Source organism: Panthera tigris, chromosome E1 (assembly GCF_018350195.1).
Source record: "Panthera tigris isolate Pti1 chromosome E1, P.tigris_Pti1_mat1.1, whole genome shotgun sequence".
In the NCBI taxonomy this organism is placed as follows: Eukaryota; Metazoa; Chordata; class Mammalia; order Carnivora; family Felidae; genus Panthera; species Panthera tigris.
In genome coordinates this window covers 39393853-39415973 of record NC_056673.1, presented here as the reverse complement: position 1 = coordinate 39415973, position 22121 = coordinate 39393853, and the positions used below count along the sequence as shown (strand labels likewise).

The following is a 22121-nucleotide window of genomic DNA, read 5'->3' as shown; positions in this document are numbered from 1 at the left end:
TTTATTTCAAAGTCCCTTTTAAATTGCTAGCAATTAGCACATGGCTCCCCGCCCCCAGACTATCTCTTTATTCATTCTTAACCTTTACCTTGGCAGACGAAGCATAAGATTCATCAAGCACATTAGACAACCCCTGGCATATTTCCTGTTTTCCTCCATCCCCCCTGCAGGTCACGGACACACGGAACCCAGGCTTTTCAGGGCTCAGCTGGGACATGGCTGCTGGCCAGTTAACAAAGGCTGCATTTCTCCCAGGGGCCAAGGAAGTCCGGTGTAGGCCCGGTTGTTTGGATTTGAGGTGTGCTGGGGATGAAAGGCACCCTGGGAGCGGAAGGCTCGGTCATTCATTCATTAATTATAATTGACGGTTTGTTCTTAAGAATGATCCTTTGAAATTACTTTCCATCAAACAGTGACTGCCACAAAGGCATCAGATATTCAGAACATTCTCCATTTCCTCAGCACGAGTATTTTCATTCTAGGACCTGAGATTCTGATCTGGCTCTTCCCTTGGGAGTCTCTCCCACCCTCGCTTTAGAGGTGGGGTTTGTTTACTTGGGGCTGGCGGAGAGGGCATGTGTGTCAGTGTGATTAATGTCTCCTTTTTAAAAGGAAATCTATACTACACCAAATAACCTTTTTGTAGACTTCAGTCTGACCGTTTTCAGATAAGTGGACAATAGAAAAATTCCACGGAAAGGTTAGAAAAACACCTGAGACTAGTACCCACCTAATGTTGTGGGCCACACCTCTGGGTTACAACTGGAAGGGAGAAGCAAACTGGTATATTGATGTGGCTCTAAACAACAACAATGTGTGTGAAGGCCCAGGGGCATTTCGGGATTGACCAAGAGGAAACACATGTTGCACAATGATACGATCTTGTTGGTACAGTTGTCAGAGAAGGGAACTCCCACAGCAAAGGGCATAAAACCATCCGGAGCAGTCTGGGGCGGCTCAGTTCTGCAGCGCCAGGGAGCGGAGCAGAGCCCGGCCCTGCACCAAACACAGATGGGACCATGATCTCCAGCCACAACTTTAGCCAGACCCTCTCAGGCTCCTTCCATGGCACAGGAGGCAGCTGGGGCCAGCTGGGGAGCTTCCCTCGGGCTCCCAGTGTCCACGGGGGTGCCGGGGGCGTCCGCGTCTCCCTTTCCTTCAGCTCGCCAAGCTGCCTGCCTCCTGGAGGGTCTTGGGGATCCAGAAGAGGCAATTCCCTCCCAGGCAGGAATGGGAAGGAGATGATGCAGAACCTCAATGACCGCCTGGCCTCCTACCTGGAGAAGGTACGTGCCCTGGAGGAGGCCAACGAGCAGCTCGAGAGTCGCATCCTGAAGTGGCATGAGCAGAGAGATCCTGGCAGTAAGCAAAATTACTCCCAGTATGAGGAAAACATCAGCCACCTGCAGGAGCAGGTAAGATCCTAGGTGACCCTGGAACTCGAGAGGGGCTGCGTTTCCAGAGAGCCGTGGGAGGAGAAATAGGTACAAAAGACAATTTCCAGGAATATGGCAAAACAGCTTAAAGTCATTGTGAACAAAGGTATTTGAGGATATTTTCTTACTATCCCTTTTGGACCCGGGAAACTCTGTTCTGTATATTTCATCTTCTATACATAAATTATGCAGAGAATCCAAAAAAATGCCAAAAGGCAACCAGCTACTGTCCAGTATCAGTTATGATCCAGCAATGTTATAGTAATGATAAGGGCTGGTATTCATCCTTCACGCTCAGTGCACAAGGCACAGGACAGCATTTACTTTCTCACTACAACAGTTCTGTTCCACCACAAAAGTCCTGGTGACAGAGTGATGACCCACAGAAAGAAAAGCTGAGTTACGTTATTTTGGAGATCACACCTAAAAGCCGTCACTCCACTAGCCGGTACATTATTCTGACATCCCTGGATATTTCCTCTTGCGAGCTGCTAAAAGCTCTGAGTCCTTATTGCTTACAGTTATGAAAAGGGCATATTGCTTGAAAAATAAGAATAATTAATTTACCCAATTAATTTATTTTTATTATATTCATAATAAAAATATGTCTATTGGAAAGGAAAAAAAAAAGAATAAAATGAGCATAATTTTTGGAATCTTACAGTAGGATGGGTAATGGAGACTTCTTTTAAAAAAAATTCAATCAGACATTTAAAAAGCTAGGCTTGGGGCACCTGGGTGGCTCAGTCGGTTGGGCATCTGACTTTGGCTCAGGTCATGATCTCGTGGTCCGTGAGTTCGAGCCCCGCGTCGGGCTCTGTGCTGACAGCTCAGAGCCTGGAGCCTGTTTCAGATTCTGTGTCTCCCTCTCTCTGACCCTCCCCCGTTCATGCTCTGTCTCTCTCTCTCTCAAAAATAAATAAATGTTAAAAAAAAATTTTTTTTTTTAAATAAAAAGCTAGGCTTATACCTTCTGGGATGTCTCATAACATTGGTTAGAAGTAGAGGGAATCCAGTTACCTCATAAGATTTTAAGTGTTTTTTTTTTTTTTTTTTTTTTTTGAGAGAGAGACAGAGAGAGCACAAGTGTGGGAGGGGCAGAGAGAGGGGGAGAGAGGGAGAATCCCAAGCAGGCTCCGCACTGCCAGCGCAGAGCCCGACATAGGGCTCAAACCCACAAAACCATGAGATCATGACCTGAACTGAAACCAACAGTCAGACATTTAACCGATTGAGCCACCCAGGTATCCCATAAGATAATTTTTTAAAGCTATATAACTTCCCTCTTATGTAAAGCAGTCCCAGAAAATTCCCCAAAAGATCATAATTTAGCACATCCTAGAAAGGGCATCAAGGTTTCCAATATTATTCAGTGCTATTTTTCAACCTTTGGTCATCCTTACTTGAATGTAAGAAAGACCAATCAAGATAATATAAATCTGTCCTCATAATGAACCCTAATTATTGAATAATCAACCTAATAACTGACTGTGTAATTACCTTAACTATATAGTACATGGTTGTCTTTAGAAAAAAAACAAGGTGACTCAACAAACCTCATCATATATTTTTTTTTAACTAATAAAAGCTGCTTTGGTTTTAGAATGGAGAATATAGAAGATTTTTGCAAATGGACAGTTGAGAACATAACTCCCAAAAGAAATGTGAGGTCAGACCTAGTCAAATAATTCACTGATTGTAGAGAGGAGGAGGGAACAGGAAAGAGGGAGGAAAACACGTATTGAGTGCTTATTATTTGCCAGCCGCCGTGTTGGATATTTTAATACACGTATCAGCACTATCTGAGAGCTCTCTGCCCTGATGGAAACATTCGATAGTACCTGATTCAATTCTTACAATGACGCTGTAAAAAGACTGAGGCTCAGAGTAGTGAAGCAGATACGAAAAGCCACCAGCGAGAGGCAGAGGTCGAATTCTAACACAGATCTGTTTCTAATGGCCTCACAGTTTCCATACAGCATGGTGCTCACCTTGCCTATGTAATACAAAAATGGTACTGTTTGTTAATAAAGATAATGCATTACAATGGCATTGTTAATCATACAACACATTTCATAAACATTATCTCATTTTGTGAAGCAGGCATTTTCACCCCCAATTTATAGATGAGGAGACTGAGACTGCGTGGTTGCCCAAATTCTTTGGAACAGGATTGAGAAAAGGAGCAGGTGGCTTGCCCACTCTCCGGGTGGCCCAGGATCCTGGGTTCTGGGTTACAAATTAAATTCAGGTTTGAATTCCACTCTTTTCTGGATTTCTTACTTCAGTTGTTTTTTTTTCATGTTTGAAGAAAACAACTCTTTGACGTCGAGGTTGTTCTATCTGTCCCAATCTCCCTTGATTGCAGGCGAGAAAAGAGAGACCCAAAGATACAACAACCCACAACAACCAGGGGCTGACCCCTTCCCAGGCCTTGATGAAATAGATATGGTACTCTTCCCGTCCCCACCTCAGGGGTCTTAAATGTTACTCAAAAAGTCTTTCAGAGGTGCCTGGGTGGCTCAGTCGGTTAAGCATCTGACTTCAGCTCAGGTCATGATCTTACCACTCGTGAGTTCAATCCCTGTGTCAGGCTCTGTGCTGACAGCTCAGAGCCTGGAGCCTGCTTCAGGTTCTGTGCCTCTCTCCCTCTCTGCCCCTCCCCCACTTGTGCTCTGTCTCTCTCTCTCTCAAAAATAAACACTAAAAACAATTTTTTAAAAAAGTATTTTAAAAATGAACTCAAAAATTAATCCAACCCTCTTGAAACACCGAGTCAGATATAGCCATAAGGATATGTGTATTTTAGAAAGGCTCTCAATAGTACTCTATTTGGTACTGTGGTTTACAATCAAAAATTCCATTTTCCTCTTCCTGGGACGAGATTACACACCCTGGAGCAGCAATGCTGTATTAATACACCGACTAGATCCTCTTAAAAGAATGAACTCAGAGCCTTGGGGGAGGATCCAGGTGATTAACTACAACACACAATGCAAAACCTATGCTTCACATATTATTTCTCAATCTGTCCTCATCATCCATTCATCACCATGAAGGATGTCTCAGAAAGAGTGGCTGTATCATAAAATTGCATCAAGTAAGCCTGAACTGGGGAAGTGGTTTTGATATTTAAATGTGCTCTATGGAAGGAAAAATAAGATAAAAACGGAGAGGGAGGCAAACCATAAGAGACTCTTAAATACAGAGAACAAACTGAGGGTTGCTGGAGGGCTGTTGGGTGAGGGGTGGGGGGTGGGCTCAATGGGGGATGGGCATTGAGGAGAGCACTTGCTGAGATGAGCACTGGGTTTCATATGTAAGCGATGAATCACTGGGTTCAACTCCTGAAACCAATACTACACTGTATGTTAACTAACTTGAATTTAAATAAATACATTTAAACAAACAAACAAATAAATAAACAAGCAAGCTCTAGATCAAGTGCACTTCAGAAGTCACCATTCATGTACTCTGAGAAGGATGCTGGCTGGGGGAATCAGATTCTTGATGTGGGGGTTGCAACAGATAAAGCATCAGTTTAACCCAGAAAAGCCAAATAAGCCCCCAGACAGCATTTTGGATTTTCTGATTCCATGGGGGGGAATAGTGTTTGGTTTCTCTGGATGTCTCTGATGATCCTGTCACCTCAGTAACCAGGGTCCCCAGGCCCTTGTGGATGGAGCCTCTTCTCATTTCCTATGAGCTTAGATAGCATAGCACAAGGAGTAAAGAGCCTGGAAGGAAAAGCATTGATTGGTATGAGAGTCCCTAAGCAGCACTTACAGAGGGGAGACCAGGAAATATCTACAGAATCCTTTTTTCGAGCAAAGGAAGTAGTCAGAGTACCACTTGGAATCCACTGGAAGAAAGAAGTTGGGCAGGAGCCTGGCTATCTCCCGCCACAAACAACAGAACTTTGGGGATGCATCTCAAAACATACAGAACCTGGCCTTTATCCAGCACAGACATTGGCTCTAGTTACGAAAGTGCCAACTTTTTTCTTTCTTTCCTCTTTAACTATATTCCTTATGCTGTACTTTTCATCCCCATGACTTATTTATTTTACAACTGGAAGTTTGTATCTCTTAATCCCATTTGCCTACTTCACCCACTCCCCTCCGCCCCTCCTCTGGAAACCACCAGTTGGTTCCCTGCATTTACGAGTCCATTTCTGTTTGTTTTCTTTATTCTTTATTTCTTATCGCTTCTCGGCCTTTTGGCTAAGATCAAGTGTATCCTTTACTTCTTTATTTATTGTCTTTTAGATTCCCTATGTAAGTGAAATCATACGGTATTTGACTTCTTCCTTATTTCTATGGTATTTTTCTGTCTGACTTATTTCACCTAGCATATATCCTCTAGGTCCACCCATGTCATCACAGAGGATATCATTCTTTTTATTGTTTAGTAGCATTCCATTGTATATATCTAGCACATCTTCTGTATCCATTCATCTATTGATGGACACTTACGTTGGTTCTCGGCTATTATAAATAATGCTGCAATGAACACAGAGGTGCATACATCTTTTCAAGTTAGTGTTTTTTTTGTTTTATTTTTTTCAGGTAAATATCCAGAAGTGGAATTACTGGGTCATACGGCATTTCTATTTCTAATTTTTGAGGAACCTCCATACTGTTTTCCACTGTGTCTGTACTAATTTACATTCCCACTCACAGTGCACGAAGGTTCCCTTTTCCCCACATCCGCTCCAACACTTATTATATCTTGTCTTTCTGATGCTAGCCAATTCTGACTGGTGTGAGGTATTATTATCTTATTGTGGTTTTGATTTGCGTTTCCCTGATGATGAGTGATGTAGAGCATTTTTTCGTGTGTCTATTGGCCATCTGGATGTCTTCTCAAAAGCTCTTTCATAAAAAAAAATTAAACACTTTAAATTTTTCTAAATTAATTTAGTTTCAACTAATTTTTCAGTGTCTACAGTATGCCCAGAATATGCTAAGTACGTCATGACATTTTATTTAATCGCTTCCAATCTAATCCTCATAACTCTTTGATAAAGTGGCTACTATGATTATTATTGCCATTTTATGGATGAAGAAACTGATACTTGGCAAGCTCACTCAGCTAGCAGGTGATAGGGTGGGACCCCAGACCCTGCTTTTTGAGTTCCAGACTCAGGAGTGTTATCACCACCTCTGAATCTTGCTATTGTGCATTCATGATGCCAAATTCCAAGCAACCAGTGGAGCTTTGAATAGGATCAGATTTTTAAAAGGTGTCTTTGTATTGAGGTATGACTTTATCCTCAGGAAATCTTTTCTAAATAAAGGAATTATCTGTTTAAATACGATGGGAATGTCACAGAATTTTCTGTCTCCAACTACATCACAGAAGTTTAGAGCTAGGACCTCTAAGGTCAACTGGTTGTAGTGCAAACTCCTTATTTAACAGACAATGAAACTGAAACCCAAGGGACAGTGTGACTGGCCTGAGTTCATGCCAATGGTGAGTAATAGGAAGTTAAAAGAAAACGTCCAGTTCCTAGTTCAGCACAATACTTGGTACAAAAGTAGTATTATACTTTTGACATTGAGACATCGTCTCCTCAATTTTCCTAAAGATGGTGACATACATCAAATGTGCAATACTCCCCTAGTCACCACTACCTAGAAGAATTTACAAATCATACACGTACACACAACTGCTCGGGTAGGAACTTTCAACAGCAGTTTTTATTTAATGTTAAAAAGTGTATGAACATCTAGTGAAAGTCTTAAATAGAGGCCTTAACACAGCTGAAGTTTATTAAGCTGCTAAAAAGTTATTTCACTCAATATTTTAATAGATACAATTGGGGCATTCTCATCATAGAAGAGCTTACAAACACGTACGCATACCTAAAAGTTATGGGCATGGCTATCCCCACTTTGGACAGAAAATAATTGTGGCATGTGATGACTATTACAAAATTCATTTAAAATTAGTTTGACAAACATATACCAGTGATAATTTTGGTACTTCGCTCAGTGATCTGAAACATGAATGCTACCACGAGGAAGAATTATGTTCATCTAAAATAACTAATGCACTTTAAGGGAGCCAACCTAATATTCACAATAAGGCAGGATTGGAACTTAAACCTCTTTTAACATCTTCAGATGTGGATGAGCTGAAAGAAAACACCAAAGGTATGTTTGCAGCACTAGCAAGTTAGAAGGCACTTTGAAGTGACTCTTCTTCCCTTTCCAATGTCATTTTTCCAACAGCGGCCTCAATTTTAGCCTCTCAAACTCAGTGTAAAAAAAGACAGCGAAGGGGCTGCGGGCCATATTCTTACTTTAAAATCATTCTGATGTTTTGTACCTCATAAGTGTTCAGTATTTATTGATTTAGTTATTTGTTGTTCCAATGCCAGAAAAAGAAATCATCTATGCTAACAAATCATATACCCAGAAAGTACAGGGTGGAAACGCACCTCTCCCATGGGAGGTATCTGATTTAAAAGCCTCTTTTTTTTTTTAATTTATTTTGAGAGAGAGAGAGAGAGACAGAGTGAGCAGGGGAGGGGCAGAGAGAGAGGGAGAGAGAATCCCAAGCAGGCTCTGTGTGAGACTCAAACTCATGAACTGTGAAATCATGACCGGAGCTGAAATCAAGAGCCAGATGCTAAACCAACTGAGCCACCCAGGAGCCCCTGACTTAAAAGACTCTTGATGCATGTTTTCCAGATCATGGATGGCAAGCAGACCAATGCTCAGATCACTCTTCTCATTGACAATGCCAGGATGGCAGTGGATGACTTCGGCCTCAAGTAAGTTCCTTCTTCACTGTATTGTGGGGAATTGTCATTTGCTGTTTTTGTTTTGTTTTGTTTTGTTTTGTTTTGTTTTGTTTTGGGGGTTCATCTTGTTTTTGTTTTCTAAAGGAATTAACTTATCTCGCCATTAGCCACGTGTAATATCTTTAAAAGAGAATTAAAAAGGCATAATAACAAATACTTGAATGGACCCTACTTTAAACAAACTAGATATAAAATACACTTTTGGGCATGGGGAAATTTGAATATGAACCAAGAATCAGATGATGTTAAAGAGCTATTATTAGCTCTGCAGGTGTGATAATGTTATGCTTATTTAGAAAACTTTTGTTTTCATTTTTTTCTCTTATTTTAATTCCAGTATAGTTAACATACAGCTTTACATTAGTTTTGGGTGTACAATGTAGTGATTCAATACTTCCATACATCACCCAGTGCTCATCACAACAGGTGTCTTCCTTAATCCCCATCACCTATTTCCCCCATCCCCCACCCCAATCCCCTCTGGTGACCATCAACCTGTTCTCCATAGTTAAGAGTCTGCTCATCACTTAGATAACATTTAGCTTCATTCTTAATGAAAATTCTTGTTTTAAAAAGATGTATTCCTGGGACACCTGTGGGCTCAGTCAGTTAAGCATCTGACTTTGACTTAGGTCATGATCTCATGGTTCATGTGTTCGAGCCCCATGTTGGGCTCTGTGCTGACAGCTCAGAGCCTGGAGCCTGCTTCGGGTTCTGTGTCTACCTCTCTCTCTGTTCCTCCCCGACTCGTGCTCTCTCTCTCTCTCAGAAATAAACATTAAAAAAATTTTTTAAAATGTATTCCTAAGTATTTAGAGGTGAAATGTCATAATGCCTATAGTTTAGGTTAAAATACAAAATAGAGTATAGACGAAGCAAATTGTTAAGAGTTACTAAATCTAATTGATGGGTATATGGCTGTTTATTATTTCATCTTCTCTAATTAAAAAACAAATAAACAAACAAACATTGAGTCACCATCACAGAAAAACCTGCATGAAACAGACATATGAGGGATAAGAGATTCACCTCTAAATGAAGGTGAATCCTTACAAAGCCGCGGCCTTCCAACGACAGGTGTATTCTTCTCTTCCTTCCAACCAAAGGTACGAAAATGAACACTCCTTCAAGAAAGATTTGGAAATTGAAGTTGAAGGTCTCCGAAAGACCTTGGATGATCTGACCATTGTCACAACAGATCTGGAACAGGAGGTTGAGGGGATGAGGAAAGAGCTCATTCTCATGAAGAAGCGCCATGAGCAGGTAGGACTCCCTAGGAGCCCCTGGTAACCAGCACAGCTCTTAATCTGCACGTTCAGATGACTTAATAGCCACAGAAAAACCTACCATCTGAATGCTAGTCCTAGAATAGAAACATCTAATTTTTCCAGCTTCAAGGTTGTCTATGCAGTGTCAGATCCAATAGCCAAAATAAAATCACAACTGATGATAAATCAGCCAATAATTTTGCTAATATACAATGATTATCCAGACTTGTTTGTTAGTATGATACCGTAAGAATAAATGCGTGAGGTTGAACTTCCTTCATTGACCCAACGTACAGCAAATTGGGGGACAGTAGAATGAAGAGAATCTGCCACTGACCAAGGTAAATAAAACTAGTGACAAAAACGAAGAATCTTAATTTCCAGAACCATGTAACTAACTTTGAAGAGGTTACATTCCATCTAAAGCCCCTGAGACTCTGATGCAATATGAGGAAAGCAATCCCCGTTTTAGGCAAACAAAATTGCTTATGAACATCAAAGGGCCTCAATTATGAAGAGCTGGTGAGACAATGACTTAATTAAACGTTTCCTACGGTTTCTTGGTTTTCATGATATCCTATGGGTGTCAACCCTATGGAATCATAATACGTGGCCAAGACGTTAAAAGTCTTTATACCTTTTGGCTTTGGGTTGCTAAACAGCTTCCCCAAAGCAGTAGTCTACAAACTGAAATGTTCAACTGTTGAATTGTGCCATCATTTCACCTACGAATGTGTGCTGAAGAGTATTTTATGTGCTACAGAAGCAGAATTCTTTGCGAAACATTTTCAACCAGGGATTAAGTCAGTAATCACAGAGGCCATTTGATTACCTATCTAGTGTTATTTTTTATTTCATGGAGTTATAATAGAAAAAAGAATATATGTTTTGTCATCAACAAATAATACCTAAGAAGCCAAACCAAACCAATAAAAGAATAACAACCACATAAGCTGAATTTTTAAAAGATCTGTTAACTGCTGCCAATCAACACACTTCTGGCCTTCTGATTCTCACAGCCGATTCATTTTTTTTTTTTCTGTTATTAAACAGGAAATGATAGAACGTCATGTGCCAAATGACTTCAAGGTCAATGTGAAGGTGGATGCAACTCCAGGAGAGGATCTAATTAAGATCCTGGAGGATATGAGACAGGAATATGAGTTTATAATAAAGAAGAAGCATCAAGAGTTGGACACTTGGTATAAAGAGCAGGTAAAGAAAAGGGGCTCAGACTTCCCAAAGGTTCCATTTCCATGTGGTCCCAATGCCAATGCCTCTGCCCTTTGCTTGGTCTCGCAGTCAGCAGCCATGGCGCAAGAAGTGGCCAGTCCAGCAGCTGTGCCAAGTAGCCAAAGTGACATCCATGAGCTGAAGCGCACTTTCCAGGCCCTGGAGATTGACCTGCAGGCGCAGTGCCACCGGGTGAGTCTGAGGAAAATCCTGGGTCAGGTCCCGCCTCTTCGACAGAACCTCTCGTGACCTCTCTCCTGGGCTCATCTCTCCAACTCCCTTGGGACATCTCTCACTTCCCATTTTCCATCCAAATTGCTCATGATGAGCATGATAATGAGAGCTATCATTTACCGCCGTGTCCACAATGTGCCACATGGTACGTCAGGGGGTTCATTATGTTAACTGTCATCAAACCTCACATTAACCTTTCCAGGCAGGTCTTTGTGTTCTCATTTTAGAGATGAGAAAACAAAAGTTCCAAACAGTTAAGTAAATTGGCCAAGGTCACATAGATAGTAAGTGGCCAGTGGTGAAGCCACCTGGTATTTGGGGGCAGGTGCGGGAGTCTAGGAGGCCCTCATAATCTCTACCAGCGCTCTCCCCGCTCGGCAACCAGGCCGCCCCCTGAAACCCCAGTAAAAAGAAATCCTGGTGCCAAAATGAATTGGTGGCAAATCCAGGCCTGGCTCACTCCGAAGTACCACTCTGTTCATTATGTATATGTCTTATCACCCAGTGAACTATAAATTCTTATATATAAATCATTTCTAGAATTTTCATGGTTTTTAGTAAAATGCTTTGTATGAAGCGTCACAAGCACTCAAGATTCATTAAATAAAATCTATCATTTGATTACCTTTGTAGCCTATCCAAATCTTCTGATCATTCATCAATATCATTTCCAAGGGCTACTCTGCCCTTGGTCTTGAGGAGAAATCACTGGTTTATTCTGTTGCAGATGCACATGGTAAATTACTGTTATGTTTTAGGAATAAGTGACGGTAAACAGACATTTAAAATGTACACTGTCAAGGTGATAATAATGAGCAAAGAAATAATTACAGTGTTTTATAGTTTTCAAAACATTTAGACATGCAGTATTTCGCAACAACCCTGTGAGGTCAGCAAAACATTTATATCCATTTTCATTCATTCTACCATCTGCTACTGTTCTGAGTGCTGAGGATTCTACAATAAGGGAGTTGACACTCTAGTGGGGATGACAGTCAATAAAGGCACAGATCATCAAAATATGTAGTATGTGAGATGGCAAAAAGTGCTGCCAATAAATAAAGCATGGCAGGGCGAGGTCAGGCATTCTGGAGTGCGGGACTGCCATTTTAAACAAGGTGCTCAGGAAAGGTTTCACTGTTAAGGCGACAGTTGAAGTGGTAAGAAGGCGCATCATGTGGCAATAGAGAGGGGGCTCCAGGGGGAGAGAACAGTAACTGCGAAAGCCATGCTGTACAGGTGCGTGGGTCGGGTTGGAGGATCAGTAGGGAAGCCAATGTGGCTGTAGTAAATGAACAAAGGGAAGAAAAAAGGAGAAAAGAGGAGGGAAGGGAAGGGGAGGCCACTGGGGTAACAGTGGAGTCAGACTGCGCAGCCTTCACCCTCAGAGGGAGGTCAAGAGGAATTTAGAACAGCAGATATGGACAATTCTTCAAGGAGCTTTGCTATAGGTGAAGGGGAGCAGAGAAATCGGATGACAGCTGAAGGCAGATAAGGAGTCAAGAGAACAATTTTAAGATGGGAGAAATTACTCTATTTGACAGATGGGAAGAAGCCGGTAGAGAGGAAAATACAGGTGATGCAAGACAGCGGGCAACGGCTGAAATGACTGGAGAACAGACAGCTCGTGCCAGGTACCAGCAGGGGAGTGAGAACCTGGTACCAAGGGGGCACTGAGAACCTGGAAGCAGATACACGTGGGTGGAAATAATGGTGGGAGCCTGTGGGAATCCTCTCCTGATGGCTTTCATTTCCGTAACAACATAGGAAGTGAGGCCCTGGGCTGAGAGACAGGAGAGGGAAGGCAGCAGCCCTTTGGGAGAACAGGAGAGGGAGAGGAGCAGAGCAGGCGGCATGAAGGGGCCCCCTGAAAGTTAGCAGCTGTGATAAAGTGAGAGCATCCAGCAGAGTCAGGGATTTCTCCTGAAGATTAAAGTTCTGCGCTCCAGAAAAGCGGGTGGTAAATCCAAACAGAGCAGGGATTTAAGTCAGTTCTCTGTATCCTAGAGCAGCAACTTCAATGTGCAGCTTTTAAAATTTCCTCAAAAATGACAACCTGTTACCATTGTCATCATCAATAAGCATGGCTTGGGACTATGGTTGCCAGACTGACCAAAATTAAAATACAGGACATCCCATTAAATTTGAATTTAGGGGGCACCTGGGTGGCTCAGTCGGTTGGTTGAGTGTCCAGCTTTAGCTCAGGTCATGATCTCGCAGTTCATGAGTTCAAGCTCCACATGCGGCTCACTGCTGTCAGCCTGTCAGCGCAGAGCCCTCTTCGGATCCTCTGTCCCCCTCTCTCTGCCCCTCCCTGACTTGCACTCTCCCAAAAATAAAAACAAAAAATTTGAATTTTGGATACGCAGCACAGTTTTGTTTTTTTTTAGTGTAAGTATATCCCATGCAATATTGAGGCAATTTTTAGGATATACATGTACTAAAAAATTACTCGTCGCTCGTCTGAAATTCAAATATAACGAGGTGCCCCCTATTTTATCTGGCACCCCTACTTGAAACCCTTCTCTGAAGACACAAAGAGACAGGGGTCCCAGTTGCTATTTCCCCAGGAGGTTTAGATTAGGCCAGAGATAAAATGGGCATATGCTCAATCGCGAAAGAGCAGCACATACAGTAAACGCTACAGGAATGCGGCAAAGTTGCCAAGAGCTCCCTGACACAAAGAAATGCCCATAAAATGGGCTTCAGAAGTCCTGACTCTAGTCCACTCCTCACTGCCCAAGCCCCAACCCTGGAGTCAGCCAGCTGCCCACCTTTGCACCCCCGGCAGCCACCAAGACACCTAGCAGAGTGGTCGGTGTGTTGTAACTACTCAACCAGCACACATTGTTCAATCTATCAAGCCATCGGTCAGTTAGTACAAGAAACCTCGTTTCCTCTTTCAGAAATCTGCTTTAGAGAACATGCTGTCAGAGACCCAGTCCCAGTACTCCTGCCAGCTCCGGGACATGCAATACGTCATCTCCCACTATGAGGATGAACTGACACAGCTACGCCATGACCTGGAGCGGCAGAACAATGAATACAAGGTCCTCCTGGGCATCAAGACCCACCTGGAGAAGGAAATCGCCACCTACCACCAGCTCCTGGAGGGAGAGAGCGAGGGGTAAGGCAAAGGCCGGCTGGGGAGGAGGACGAAAAGGGCACTGAGTTTCTGTGTATGCATTCATATACCTCGTACCTGTTATGCCTGTTAGCGAGCATCACTCCAGAGAAAGAAAGGTTTGTGATGAATTTCTTCTGGATATTTAACATCAGGTTGTATTTAAGTAGCATATGTCAATCAATCAGCTATTACTCCCAAGACACTAAGATTTAAGGTCCATCGTTAAAATTAATATATTAAGATCTCTAGAAAGAAACTAAGGGGGCAAACTGGGTGGCTCAGTAAGCTAAGCATCTGACTCATGATTTTGGCTCAGATCATGATCTCATGGTTCATGAGATCGAGCCCCTCGTGGGGCTCTGTGCTGACTGCAGAGTCCACTTGGGATTCTCTCTTCCTCTCTCTCTGTCCCTCCCTCTCTCTGTCTCTCTCGCTCTTACTCTCTCTCAAAATAAATAAACTTAGAAAGAAAAAAAAGAAACAACTAGGAAGGCTTGACTATAGTGTTTCCCACTGGAAATGTATACAATTTTGGTTCTGGAAAAAAAAAAAAAAGGAAGGTTGGTGGAATATTTTAACCTGACAGCAGGAAAAGATTCATAAGAGATTGAGAAGTCTAGATTCTTCAATCCAGTATTTCCAACCAATTTAGGAAATGACAATAATTGTTCAGGAAAAAAAGGGCACATATATTCTATGACCCAAGAGAAAGGATGAGAAATTTTTTTAATGTTTATTTATTAATTTTGAGAGAGAGAGAGAGAGCACGAATAGGGGAGGGACAGAGAGAGAGAGGGAGAGAGAGAATCCCAAGCAGATTCTACAATGTCAGCACAGAGTCCAACACAGGGCTTGAACTCATGAACTGTGAGATCATGACCTGAGCCGAAATCAAGAGTTGGACACTTAACTAACTGAGTCACCCAGGAGTCCCAGAAAATTTTTTAAATACATAAATAGGGGGGCCCAGCTGGCTCTGTCGGTAAAGCATGTGGCTCTTGATCTCGGGGTCATAAGTTCGAGCCCCACTCTGGGTACAGAGATTGCTTAAGTAAACTCCAAAAAATAAAATAAATAAAAATACATAGACCAAATCTTGAACAGTCTGAAAAACAGTTCTAAGCTTCAAACCCAGACCCTGGAAAGGATCTCAGTCGAGGCAAATCCTGCAGCCAACTGAAACGATGGAGGTGGTTTGATAGACTTGTCTTGACCCTAGGGTCCATGTGAGGCCATACTCACTTTCTTCTGGATCCAGGAAGGTTTGCCCATGAACTCATGACCTTGAGACTACAGAGAGCTTGGACAATTATCCTCATTAAAGAGCTATGAATTTATAGGCAGGCAAAGGAAGTTAGTTCACCTTGAGGAGTTTTTATGATTGTTGCTAACGCTAAAATGAGCCGTAACTCTTATCATTTTTATAGGACGATGGAAGAATCAAAGTCAAGTGTGAAAGGTAAAAAAAAAGTCTTTTCATCATTTGAATTTTCTTTTTAAAAATTAATCAGCACGTTTATTAATTCCCTAGTAATCATAATCTTTACTGTACTCCCAAATATCTTGTGTTCAATTTTTATTTTACTCCCAAATGTCCAGGAATTTTTGAATGAACTTAAAGTAGATAACAGGAAAACAGGGATCTGTTAGTATTGTCTTCAATAATATATACGCAAGGTCTCTGCCAGCAATAAAGTAGATAGCAATGATCATTCACATTATTACATCTCTGTTAAGTTATGGAGTCTGTTTACTAAACTCCTAGGAAATTAAGAGAAAATGATTTCACATAATTTCCCAAACTATATTCTGTTGAACACTAGTGTTCCGTGAAACTTGTTGCATATTATGAAAGATGTGTTCCATGGACAGAAATGGTTGGAAATACCGTATACCACTATCCTCTTAATGAACAGCCATGCATTTCAGTAAGTTAAACATGGAACAGATACTGCTGTGGGGAAGAAAACAGGAAAGAGAAAGAAACAACAAAAGTTTTACTTGGCTTAACTCGGTGTTGCCAAATATCTTTGACCTGGGAACCCTATTTTCTCAGATTGCCTGTAACATCTCACAGAAAAGTTCTAAGACGCCCCCATCTGGGACGAGCAGCACTTTTCTGATCAGTTTGTGGTAAAAGTGTTCTAAGGTATTAGAGATTCAGAGAGTCAGGGTTCTGGGCACCATCATGGGCAGCTTGTGTAACTGCTACCTCTTTGCAAGACATTGACAGATGGTCCTTCAGCCTCTCCTTACCATGTCCAGGGACAGGGAACTCATTACTTGATGGAGTGGCACAATCTACTGTTGGAGAGGTTTGATTTTTAACAAAGGTCTCCCCACGTCTCTATTAATTTCAAGTCTTCCCTTTGGTCTAGAATCAGTTTCCCGCCGTGTCAACAAAGCACATATTCAAATAAATCATAACTTTGAAAACAGTGGGCATGATAAACAGCCCTGGCTTCTCATCCATCCCTCATGCTTTCTAGATCTTTAAATGAGGTGCTCAGAATGGCATTTAATGCGCTGTTAGCTCATAGAATCTGTGGTACAAGTGGAACAAAAGCAGGAAGACCTCCTCCAGGATGTGTAGTCAGGGACTAGATTCTGTATCAGTCATGCCTAAGATGAAGGTCTTGGCCCCTAGAAGATGACACTATTCACACACCCTTGTTTCCTGGAGGGTGAAATGAAAAACTTTCCTTGGTGAGATCTCTTCCCTCTAGCAGAACCTGCCATATTGCTCAGGGATTATGTTGGAAGGGATGGAGAAGTTTCAGGTACTAAGAGCAGGGAAATAAAAATAAGTATTTCAGATGGTGGCAGGAGCATGATAGTGACCTCTTCATTGCCTTTTCCCTTCAGCATCTGCAGCTCCAAAGATCAAGGCCATCACACAGGAGAGCATCAACGGAAGAATAATTCTTTCTCAAGTGAATGAGATCCAAAAGTATGCATAAAGCCAAAAAACGTTTCTGCCTATTATAAGGGCTACTTTTCCCCAATAGAAATCTTTGCCCAGACATGATGGGTGAGTCCTAAGAGGTATCCTTGGAGTTTTCAATCTCAGAAACTTTTTCCCCCCTCGGGAACAATGTCACCAGACATTCCATAACAATATACTGCTGCACTTTCTGAATCACAGTATGAGTTCATGAGCATAAAGCTCTACTTTACTACTACAGTCTTCAGATTGCCATCACTGTGTATCTGTTTTGTAGCCAATAAAACTTTACACCTGGTGCATCATGTCTTTGTTTATGTCACATCATATTTATGTCATTGTTATATCAATGTCTCATCCTAACAAGGGATTCTCTGGGCATTGTCCATGAAAGAAAGGGAGCTTAATGCTTTGAACATGTCTGCAGCAGCCAAACACTGGGCAGAATTGTTACCTTGCAGATATGCAACCAAGGGAAAGATGTGGCTCATGAGGCTCTCCACACCTCTGCCAACAGAAGGGGGAAAACAGAGAAAGGGAGGCCTAAGAAAGCCTCGCTGAGAATGTAAGATGACCAAACAGTATTCTGTCTCACATACAGGCATACCTACATAACCTTAAGGGCCTAAAAGAAAGTTAAAGCTAGAAAAGGGAAGTCAGGGGCACCTGGGTGGCTCAGTCCATTAAGCATCTGCCTTCTGCCCAGGTCACGATCTCATCGGTTCATGCGTTCAACCCCTGGTAGAGCTCTCTGCTGTCCACACAGAGCCCGCTTCAGATCCTCTGTCCCCTTCTCTCTCTGCTCTTCCCCCACTGTTTCTCTCTCTCTCAAAAATAAATAAATAAAAACTTTAAAAAATATATTTAATTTTTTTTTAATGTTTATTTATTTTTGAGACAGAGAGAGGCACCACATAAACAGGGAGGGTCAGAGAGAGAGGGAGACACAGAATCCGAAACAGGCTCCAGGCTCTGAGCTGTCAGCACAGAGCCTGACGCGGGGCTCGAACTCACGGATCACGAGATCATGACCTGAGCTGAAGTCGGACGCTTAACCAACTGAGCCACCCAGGCGCCCCTAAAAAATATATTTAAAAAAAAGAAAAGGGAATTCAGAAAAAAAAATCCTCATTACAAACAGCCACTAAGACCCTAAAAGGGGCAATGACTTGTCTAAGATCTGAAATACAAATGTTAGGGTCCAGACTATTATGTTGAGGTGGAGTATGGGCTGATGCACAAAGACTATGCCCCTCTGTCCTCTCAAAAAGATGCTTTTTTTTCTCAAATTGTAGCAGTGTGAGCCATTGTTCCAAGACTGGTACAGAGGAGCAGTGCTGGAGAAAAGGAAGGCAGAAATCCATATATCTGCTAAGGTGTTACCGGAATGCTGTCCATGGAATTAACAATTCCAGGATATTCACAATTTAAGGGATCACAAGCACAGGCTAGTCAAACTCTCCCCTTTAACAGACAAATAAACTGAGACCCAGAACAATAAAGGCATTTTACTCAAACACTCACTGGATTGTTGCTGGTCTAAATCTAGCTCTCTTGACTGTTAACCAAAGTTAACACTTGTTAAACTAAAAGTGGTATGAAGTAGTTCCACTGTCATCTACCACATTGGCAATGCCCCATATGTTTTTTTCTCTGTTTTAATACTTTCTTGGAAAGGATTGCTTTTGATGTTTCCTGAACGAGGCATCTGTTAAAACTGAACTGGTCTTCCCTTTAAGCAATAATTGGTGTTTCTTATTCTTAATGTCCAAATAATGGAAAACCGACCCCTAACAATCTGAAATTAGACAAGAGGAACCTGGGATGATCACATTATTACAAAAATGTTTATTGTTAATTCTCTGAAGTAAAAATATAAATTTATCTTTACTATGTGATTACATCAAAGAATCTCAAAAATAACCGGCACACTAAGACTGTCAATGAGTTTTCTTTGCATAGTATTTGTCTGTGGAGACATTCGATGTTTGGGGGACAAGAATGGACTCATATTAGACTTTATTACTTCTCTTTTTCGATTTCATTTTACTATGAAATAGGGTACTATTCATATGTTAATAGGGTACTAGACTGTCAAGACAGACCTAAAAATGATTTTTTTTCCATTTTAGCACCAAAACACTCTGCAATTTTAGACATTATTATCTCTTTCTCAAAGTATGCATTATATATATATATATATATATATATATATATATATATATATATATGTGTGTGTGTGTGTATATATGTATATATATATATATATGCATTAAGTATATATTTTTTCTCAAGGTGAAGTTTGAGTACTGTTAGCAAAATCTCTTGAAGAATATTAAAAAAATATGACAAGCTGAAGGGAAAGTTACAACACGAGGCTCAGAAAATAATCACTAATCTTCCATTTACTCTCCTAATTTATATATGATTTGGTAACAGGAAATCAAGACATATGAATAATTTTTCATTCAAGAGGTTAAAATATCCTTAAAGTCTTATTAATTTTTACTGTATCAATTAAGGTGACAAATTTATCCCAGTTTGCCCAGGAAACCCCTCAATTGGGGGTGGCTGGGTACCCTACTAATAAAGAAATCATTGCTCTTGCCTTAGTCCATTCAAGTAGCTATAAGTATACACAGACTGGATGGCTTACAAACAACAGAAATTTATTTCTCACAGTTCTGATGACTTGGGAGTTCAAAATCAAGGTACCAGCAGGGTTGTGTCCTGGTGAAGACCCTCTTCCTGGTTCATAGCTTGTGTCCTCAAATGGTAGAAGAGGCCAGGGAGTTCTGTAGGGTATCTTTTGTAAGAAGCTTAAAGCCATTCATGAGAGTTCCACCCTCATGACTTAGGCAACTCCCAAATGCCTCACCTCCTAAAACCCTCATCTGTGGGGGTTAGGACTTCAACATTTGAATTTTTTTTAGGCCATACCATCTCTATTTCACTAACTAGAGACAAACAGAGAAATTAAACCATTTGCCTGAATAAAGAGACAATTGCATGCTAGACAACATAGAATAACCTCTTCCCCACATCTAAATCAGCCCCAAAATATTTCAAAGTACCATTACAAATTGATTAGTGCCTGCATGTTTGGTGAGTAACTAACCACAGAAGTTTTCATTTGGATTTGGTTTTGGCCAACACACACCCAATGCACATAAAGGAGTTGATAATAAGTTATATTGTTTTTGTTACAGGAACACTTTGAGTAAATAGCAACTATTCCATTACCCAAGACCCAATTAAACAAACAGTTGACTAACCCAGAGAGATACAAAATATTACTTTGGAATTTAACATTTATGGCAACATATTTCCCAAGAGTGCCATAACATGGTTGAGTGGATAGATCCATTTAATATGTGTCCATCCAATCAAATACATGCCTTTACTGTGTGTTTTTCAATTAATGCTTTCATACACCCACCTGTTAATAATGTGTGAAACTGAGAACTAAACTTCATAAAAATTCATTATTGAGGAATGTAGCAATTGTATGTTGGGGGAGAGGTCATAAGCCTGAGCAGGGGGCAAGGACTTGAATTACTGTAGGAAAACACGGTAAGAGAAAGAGATCCAAGAAAGTTTCTTGAGGGCCAAGGTTCTGAAACTTGGCTGCATTTCAGGATCTCCTGGGGAGATTTAAAAATGCTAATGCCAAGGCCACATCATGGATCAATTAAAACATGGTTTTTAAAGGTTGGGACCCAGGCACCCATATATTTGAAAGATCCCCATGTAATTACAACATTCAGCCAAGTTTGAGAACCTGCTGCTTTGGGAGATTCAGGTGAGTACTTCTGTATTTGTTTGTATGTTCCCCATATGCTAATTGTGTCATACTTTCCTAAGAATTAATGACAACTACTAGAAAACTAAGAGCCTCTTCCATGTCATTCCCAAATGCTTGTGAATAGAGTTTCATTTTACCAGATTGGAGGATTTCCTTCCAGGAAACACACACACACACACACACACACACACACAAACTCTGGAAACTTACTTCCACCTAATCTTAGTAAAATCCCTTTCAGTTGCTTAATCAAATATTTTACCAAAGTGTTAGGCTCCTGTAATGAGCTTCTATGATGAAAATTGGCTGTGTTATTTTAGCCTCTTTCTTCCCTTTACCTTTTACCTTTTTTCATAGCAAAGCAAAATAGTAACACATGCAGATAAGAGATTTGTGGGGAAAATATCTCTAAGCCAAGTGACGAAAAAACTTAATTTCAGGATCACCTAAGTAAATCTTTCCTTAAGGAAACATCAGATTGTTTTAGTATTTCCCAAAAGCACATTTTACATTACTCTAATAGTGAATCAGGCATCACACAGAGTTTAAATAAAAAAATAGCAGCATTAGAAGAAAGCAGCAATCAATTGATTGAACCTTCTTGTTAAAGAGCTGAGGAAGCCAAAGTCTAGAAAAATTAACCTAGCCCTCCTGGGACTCAGATCTCATTGCTACCTATATGTAGCATCCCTGACATATGGAAATTTCAGAATTGAAAAAAAGCATCACACAATTTTTTAAACACATAGCAAATTAAAAATAAGAATTCTAGAGGAGCCTGGGTGGCTCTGTCAGTTAAGCGTCCAACTTCAGCTCTAGTCATGATCTCACGATTTGTGGGTTTGAGCCCCACGCTGGTCTCTGTGCTGATAGCTCAGAGCTGGAGGCTGCTTCAGAGTCTGTGTCTCCCTCTCTCTCTATTCCTCCCCCACTCACACTCTGTCTCTGTCTCTGTCTCTCTCTCTCTCAAAAAATAAGTAAATTTTTTTTAATTAAAATAATAATAATAATGATATTAATTCTAAATGTGTGAACTATTAAAAAGCCAAAATAATTAAGGTATGAGCTTTTAAGATGGGACCAATTTGTAAAAATGCCAATAATCACAAGAAAAAAGTAAGCCTGAGATAGGAACTAAAGGTTGGATATTTTTATATTCTTTACAAATGGTCTTAACTAAATTATTTAATGCAGACTTTATGTAGCATGAAGATTTTTTTTAATGTTTACCTTGTATCAAATAATTTGGCATACCATTTCTTT

The 22121-nt window shown here is 40.9% G+C and overlaps 1 protein-coding gene and 1 long non-coding RNA gene across 4 annotated transcripts in view; one reads left to right on the top strand and one right to left on the bottom strand.

Annotated features, from left to right (window-relative positions):
- Nucleotides 1-22121, bottom strand: part of LOC107179984 — a 148824-nt gene that overhangs the window by 38142 nt on the left and 88561 nt on the right. The gene's annotated exons all lie outside the window — the stretch shown is intronic.
- Nucleotides 943-17861, top strand: KRT23 (keratin 23). Its single transcript, XM_007085822.3, has 8 exons — nt 943-1415; nt 8135-8217; nt 9354-9510; nt 10569-10730; nt 10818-10940; nt 13889-14109; nt 15537-15568; nt 16975-17861. The coding sequence occupies exons 1-8, from the start codon at nt 1020-1022 to the stop codon at nt 17067-17069; spliced, it is 1269 nt and encodes a 422-aa protein (XP_007085884.1). The 5' UTR covers nt 943-1019; the 3' UTR covers nt 17070-17861.